The sequence below is a fragment of the Otolemur garnettii genome, unplaced genomic scaffold, assembly GCF_000181295.1.
Source record: "Otolemur garnettii isolate 467f Iridium unplaced genomic scaffold, OtoGar3 scaffold00003, whole genome shotgun sequence".
Lineage (NCBI taxonomy): Eukaryota > Metazoa > Chordata > Mammalia > Primates > Galagidae > Otolemur > Otolemur garnettii.
Genome location: NW_003852398.1, coordinates 19,438,894 through 19,446,194, shown reverse-complemented (window position 1 = coordinate 19,446,194; position 7,301 = coordinate 19,438,894). Strand labels below are relative to the sequence as shown.

The 7,301-nt window shown below is 39.8% G+C and overlaps 1 protein-coding gene across 2 annotated transcripts in view; it reads right to left on the bottom strand.

Annotated features, from left to right (window-relative positions):
• Positions 1 to 10: 10 nt before the first annotated feature.
• Positions 11 to 7,301, bottom strand: part of TIMD4 (T cell immunoglobulin and mucin domain containing 4) — a 40,070-nt gene continuing 32,779 nt past the window's right edge. The window contains exons 6-9 of one of the 2 annotated variants that reach the window (XM_012806774.2): positions 4,029 to 4,063; positions 2,443 to 2,554; positions 1,184 to 1,223; positions 11 to 139 (exon numbers count right to left, since the gene is read on the bottom strand). In XM_012806774.2, coding sequence (XP_012662228.1) covers positions 55 to 139; positions 1,184 to 1,223; positions 2,443 to 2,554; positions 4,029 to 4,063 — 272 coding nt within the window. In that variant the 3' untranslated portion in view covers positions 11 to 54. The remainder of the gene's footprint in view (positions 140 to 1,183; positions 1,224 to 2,442; positions 2,555 to 4,028; positions 4,064 to 7,301) is intronic. The other variant, XM_023515049.1, reaches the window with a different exon arrangement.

The window sequence follows — 7,301 nt, the reverse complement described above, 5'->3', positions numbered from 1 at the left end:
TTGTCACTTCACATGTCATGCCCACATTCTGTCATGCTAAGAAAAAGCAGCATGTTAGAGTGTAAAAAGGCCATCTTCATCTTCTCTTTCCTGCTGCATGTCACTGAGGACATTTTTACATTCTCCAGCATTGTCTAGCCTGGAAACAGAAAAGAAGGACTGATAATGGGAAATACCAGAATCAGAAAAAACAAAAAGCTAACCAAAAAAACCCTCAGATGCTTGCTGCTATGTTATAATACAACTACCCTTGAGTTCAAAGGACTCAGAGTCCATTTAGCCAAAGTTTCGCATTTTATTTATTTATTTATTTTTAATGCTACTAGTAGGATCAACCAGGTAAAGCTTCACATTTTACAGATGAGAAAACTGAAGCTTTAGGAAAAAAAGAGCTTTTACCAATCTATTGTAACCAGGAGATTTCAAAGTCTGTTAACAAAATACAGAATCATGATCCAAATGCATTTCTTTACCACAAGGTCTCCAAGTATGACCTGGGAAACTCACCTTGCTGGGCCTCAGTTTCCCTACTTGCTAATATTTATTTGTGACTAAATATGATGGTATTGATACAATCAATTATTAGAGAGGGGAATGGCTTTCATTAAGACCTTTTGCTAAATCTTATTTCTTTCCCAAAAAGCTATAGAACAGGGCAGATACCCCAAATCCCATATTAGAGAGAGTTAAAACACTATTTTAGAAAAACGAAAAAAAAAAACCAAAAAACAAAAAACAAAAACAAGAATGCTGTTCCTATGGTCTAATTGGGCAGATAAACAAAATCCCAGCAATAATATTCTACATGTTTCCTTCATTTTCCATACTACTAACACTCCTCTTAATGAATTTCAGTTTAACAATGTCCTCTTAAAGTGAGTAACCCAGAGTTAGGCAAAGAATTTCAAGCACACAGTAACATATTACCTCCTTTCTTTTGCGTGCCATACCTCTATTAATGCCACCTTTCTTTGTATTTGTATTTTGCTCAGACACACAGGGTTAACCAAGACAGAGGTTAATGTAAACTAAATCCACATAACTTTTTCACCTCTAATGTCATGTTTCCAACCCTGTGCTTAATCAGAACATAAGCACAAGTTACTAACCCACTGAGTAGCAGCCAATCATTTGTAACAGCTTGTACAATCATCACAACAATCATTCATCCAAGATAAATTACCTTGTGTCTTTCTGCAAGCAATTGGTTTCCATGATTTTCCCTGAAAAGACAAGGCCACAGTGTGAGCAGAGTAGCTATGGTAGATAGCACATGTAAGTACTGGGTCAAACACAGGCCAAAAGTGAGAGGTCAGGCCTGGCATTGGCAGGGAAAGCCAGACCTAATCCCAGGTCAGATGCTTGTGTTTTTCACCCGCGGTCAGTGCCCATCAATCACAAAGTTGATCCAACATTGTAGGCAGTGATGTCAAGCTGTTTATTTTGAGTTATTTGCTTATCCAGAATGCAAGTTCTCACTGGGTTTTAACGTACTTCTTAATGAGACCTACCCAGAATTTTCCAAAACTGTAATCTATGTGCAAGGGCTAATAACAGGCTTTTAGTAAGTTCTAAATTTCCTTTTGCAATTTCATCTGGGGATGGTGTTGAACTACACGAGTTCTGCTCTTTTTATTCAAATGAATTCAGATGGTACTAGTCTCCTGACTATCTTGAAACAGCTTTTGTTAATGACTAAAGAACAATTTCTCTCTACTTCCCAAGAGAACAAGGTGCCATGTGCCTGCACTTTGCGTGAACACTATAAATCCTTTTTCATGCCTCCTTTATGTAGTGTTTTCAAACTTTATTGGTGGGGGCAGGGGTACAAGGCCATGGAACAGCTTGAGAATTTAATAAAACCTATGGATCCTATCCGCCAAAAAGTTCCGGTTTAAACATATAAGCATTTCTACACACAATTTCAAGGAATTCACATTCATTTCATCCCCTGAAATCCATCTGTGACTGATAGGTTAAGAAAACTTGCTTTCAGGGGGACCATTTGTGGTTTCCTTCCAGGGATGGTCGTAGCCAAAAGAAGGGGCAGGCCAGCATTTTCTCAGCTCTAGGGCAGTGATCATCATAGTACTTTCCATTTAAGCCAATAAGAGGATGAAAAGAATTAGGCACATCAAGACTATAGCTTCAGTACTGGAATAGCACTTATTAGTGTCCAATAAATGAAGGTGCCCTTAATTAAGGTTTTTCTTTTCCAAGATGTAAACTCTACTGATAGGATAATACGTAAAGTCATTAGCACCTTATAGAGAGTGAGTTTACCTATTACCTCCCTGATTGGGCTGGGAATAGTGCTAGAACTGAGCATCTTTCTCTTTGGGGAGTGGAAGAAGGAGGTGGGGAACAGCAGAAACGACCCACTCCCAGCTCCTCTTGGAGTTGCCAGGGTTCTGAAGGGCTCTATGGACCCTCCCTTCTTACCTCGCAGGAGAAAGCCCACAAGCAATACCAACAGCACAAATCCCAAGGTAGGTGCAATGATGAAAAGCAGGTTCTCAGTTTTTCCCAAGTCAAACGAGGGTTCCGGCATCTGCTGAGACACAGGCAAGGCCACTGCCCCAGTCACATTGCTAGACACCATCATCAAAGGACCACATCTCATCCCAACAAGCCGGCCCAATCAGCAGCAGCTTTGCCACATCTCACCACCTTTTGCCCAATGTGTCTCAAAATCAAAACAAAGCCAGCTTTACAAATCAGGTATTTTTTCAATAATCTCGGAAAACCTAAAACACTTCACCCATATCCTAAAATTCTCCTCAGTTCTAGACATCAGGGATGGGAGGCTATGGGGCTGAGGACTCTGAAGATTTAAAATGAGTATGTTTTCCACCGTCAGATCTCTTTCCTGGCCACTGCCTAAATCCTTTGGCGCTCTTTCTAACCTGTGCAGCTCTGTTCATGGCTAACTTAGACTTGGTTTCTGGTGAAAAAAAAAAAAGATTAAGAAGAAAATGGAGCTCAATTTCATATTTTCTCCAGCAGTGGTTGTCAAAGTATAGCCAGGCAGTTCATGGGATCGTGATTTTCATGAGATGGTTTCACCATTTTAAGTGACATTCTCTTACAAGACACACTCTGGGAGGAGTTTTCCCAGAGGTCATGTTACAGGTGATGATGTCATTGTTCTCAGGTACGCAGAATTTTTAAAGCAGATTTGTGGTATGAGCAACCCTCTGTCTCCTATCAAGCCAGTCACTAGTAGGCTTTGCCACAAAATTAAAAACAATGTCATTTGTTGCCACTAATTTTTTTCATTTGGGGAAAATGGTTGTCATACAACGTATGTTTATGTTAACGTGTAATGGGTTTGTTATTCTTCTTTTTAAACAAATTAATGAACATTTTAAAGTTTCTCAGTTTTAAGAAACTGAGTTTTAAGAGTATAAAGGTGCCCTGACACCAAAAAGTTTGAGCAGCACGGCTCTTTGGGCAGGCCTGCAGGCAGCTTGCAGGAACTATGCCATCTGCGTTGACTAGTCCTCTCCTTCCTTCCTTCCTCTTCCATTCTCAAACCCTGGAGGCAGTGGGGATAGTGGCCAGGGAAAAACAACAGACTGTCTCTGAGGATGGAGATGGGAGAAGAAGAAAAGAGAGATAGGAAACTTTCGTTTCTCCTTTATAAACATCTGTGCTACCTATAGTTTTCATTTGTGTAATAAAAATAAATGAAGAGTACCCTCAGAAAATAAGAGGAACGCTCGTGGCAGGTGTTGATTCTATAGCATGTCTTTAATCCACGGCCACATGGAAGGAGCACTGAAGGATTTTGCATGTTTTTGTATGATTTTTTTCTTTTCAAAAACATCTGCACATACAGAAATAATGATCAATGTTACTTCTGCCAAGAGTACAACTTGACAGACTCTTTAGCTATTTCATAGTAGCTGTGATGCAGTTTGCTGCTTAGCAAGATCCTGCTATCCCCAGCCCATCTCTGCAGACCTCCACTGTGAATTTTTAAAATCTAAGTCATACACTTCAGATACTTAAATATTTTTTTTTACCTGTGGTCTGTTTGGCCCAATTGTCGTCTCAGATGCTGGGAAGGAAAAAGAGAAGAAAATGGTTAGAAGGCCTGTGGGAGAATAAAATCGCTGAAATAAATATTCAGAAGCCTATTTGGAATTCCAGCTGATGAGTTTAATTCCTTAATCCCACCTTTCCTTTTTGTACAATTTATTTATGAATATTTATTTTGATAGGTTTTAATGTGAAGTGTATCAGCTATCCAACATTGTCTTACCAGCTCATCTCCATTTTATAGACAGGTAGAGGGAGAGATTGAGCCAGCAGGCAGTTGGCTATAATTTTTCTATAGGCTCCAGCAAGGCATTCAGGATTTTTACTCAGCCAGAAACTTTGTCAGTCTTTTGGTTAACAGATATTTATTGAGGCCGTGTAAGAGTTAGCCTGATGTTTATTGAGAACACTTGTTATAGGCCATGCAGGATGCTGGCTATATCTTAGATCTCACAAATTGATGTCTTAGTGCAGAAAATCAAATTTAAACAGGTAATACAAATAGTTGAAAAAATAATTCGTTACAGATGAGGACAAAATTCTGGGAATAAATAATATAGAATAAGATGGGAATAATCATGAGGATGGCTGGATTGTTCCCGAGGGTCAAGGAAAGTGTCCCCGAGAATGGGAAGTGTAATCTGAGACACATTTACTCCAACCTAAGTTGAGTTACAAGGGAACCATAATGAGAATCTGTCAAGTGCTAAACACCATTCTAGGCTACTGAGATGATATTGCATGGCCCCTACCCTCGAGCACTTTATAGTATTTTAGGGAAGAGAGACTATTTCAGCCAAGGGTAGTGATGAAGTGTGCACAGGCTTCAGAGGAGGGCTGGAAAACAGAGAAGATCCCAGTCCAACATTGTATGTAATTATATCAATGTTTTATTAGACTTGAACTCCATGAAGACAGAGTCCCTGTCTGCCTGTTCATTACTGGGACCCCAACCTTTCTTGTCACATACTTGGCGCTCAATAGCGTTCATGGCAGGAATGACACCTGAACTGAGTTAGGGTCATGTAAGAGTTAGCCAGGCAAGGAATGGTGGCAAAGGCGGCTCAGGTAGATGGGACAGCATCTGCCAAGTTGTGAAAGCAAGAAACAGCCAGGCACTCAGGTCGACAGTGGGCAGCCACGAAGATGTGAAATGCAGGGAAGAAATGGAGGAAGATGAGACTCAGGTGAACAAGAACCAGTTATGGAAGGGCCTTTGCTTCATTCTGGAAGTCTCCATTGGCCCTGGGAAACCACAGAAATGTTTACACATGACCCAGTGAGGAGGATAAGGGAATGGGAATAGCCAGGGTGAAAGTTATCATCTGATTTCAGGTCTGAATTCTGAGCTAATAAAAATGAAGAGAGACAGACTTCATAAATGCCTTGAAGGAGGTCACCAGTATATGGACATTGAACTATGGAGGTGAGAAAGAGAGGAGAGTCTTAGATAACTCACCAGTTCCTACTCAAGACAGGGGCCTTTGATTGGGATCAGCAGGAAGGGAGACGTGCCAGTCTGGGTAGGAAGGTGCTGAGCTCATTTAGAGTCAATGAGTTTAAGGCTCCTATGAGACATGTGCAGACACTGTTCACCTAACAAACACTTGGGTGCATCTGAACCTGAATCCAACTCAGGAAAAGGGTATAGTTGGAGATACTGATTAGGGAGTCATCAGTATCCAGGGAGTCGTTAAAATCTGCAGAGTGTTTAAGAAATCTAAGAGCTGCCTGTGCAGAGAGAAGGGCAAAGAGTCCTGAGAAACATCAGCATTAATAGGTGGATAGAGGAGGTGGAGAAAAGCAACAACAACAACAATCAAAACAAAAAACAAAAAACAAAAAGAAACAGAAGAAATGATCAGAGAAACCACAGTTAAGAGCTCTGTCCAGGACAAAATGTCCAGAATGGATGTAAAGTCATAGGTACAATGAAATCTTAGAAATAGAACTTAATACGTAGACAGTGAGACCCTGAATATAATAAACATCTAAGCTAAAAATTACTGAAATAGATCATGAAGTTTTCCCTCAAGCTTCCTTTGCACTTAGGCAAAAGGAGAAATGTGTTAGGTTTTGTACGGTTCTTAATTTGGTACCAGAGAGTTTATTTGTTCATCAGGGAGAGAAACTTGTTGAATGCCTAGGAACATAAAAACCAAGGGGGAAATTCAGCAGGTTTTCATATCCCAGACCCAAGTTATTGTTGTTGTTTTTCTCTCTGCTATTATCCCCCAGAGCCAGAAATTGCAGGTAAGAATTCAAAACTCCTACCCCCGTTCTGTCAAAATCCTGTTGTATTACAATCATTTCTGATGGATAAGCCTAAATTTGAAGCCATCAAAAGGAAAAGCCCGCCTGGGTCAATTTTGTCAGAGCTAATCTGTATTTTAAATTGGAATTGTCTAATGGGAGAGACATTTCACAAACACAGACACCTCTGCGTGATACCAAACAGCACTTTATTCTCTTGTTCTTCTTCAGAAAATGCCAAAAGCCCAAACAGGAAGTACTCCAAGGGCTACAGCGTTGGGCACAGAATAGCAACACCAATCACCGGTTGACAGTGATTTTTCTTCCTTGTGAAAAGCATTGTCTTAAAAAAAACAAAAACAAAAAACAAAGCAATAAAGGATCTCTGTGATTACACCAAGCTCACCAGATAATCCAGAATATTCTTCTCATTTCAAGATCCTGACTTAATCACATGGCAAGTTTCTTTTGCCATGTAAGGTAAGATAGTCACAGTTTCTGAAAACGAGGATGTTGACATCTCTGGGTGTCATTATTCTACTGACCATGGTCTCCACACTGCATATGAGAGACAAATAACTTCTTCCTCTAAGTAATAACATACTCTGATAAAAATAATACATTGCTTTTAGTAAATCATTTATGCCTGATTTGTTCATATATACCTCCATACTAATATATTATATACACTTTGAAACATATCATCCTCAAAAGTGTTTAAAGGATGAAATTTAAATAAAATGTCAGTAGAAAAGTTCACTTTTCCCATTCCCAGTGGATGGCCTAACCCACTGATGGCACTCACTGAACCCTCTTTACACACCATTATTCTGTACCATCCTTTTTCTAGATTCAATGCAAAGTACTACCCTGCACATTTCTTTTTATAGGTGGTAGGATTTGTTATTTATAAGGTGCAAAGTGCTTGAGCTTCAGTATCAAAGGTGGAGGCTTTGATGTCAGTCAGACATGTTCAAATTCCAGCTCTATCACTATAACCTCCA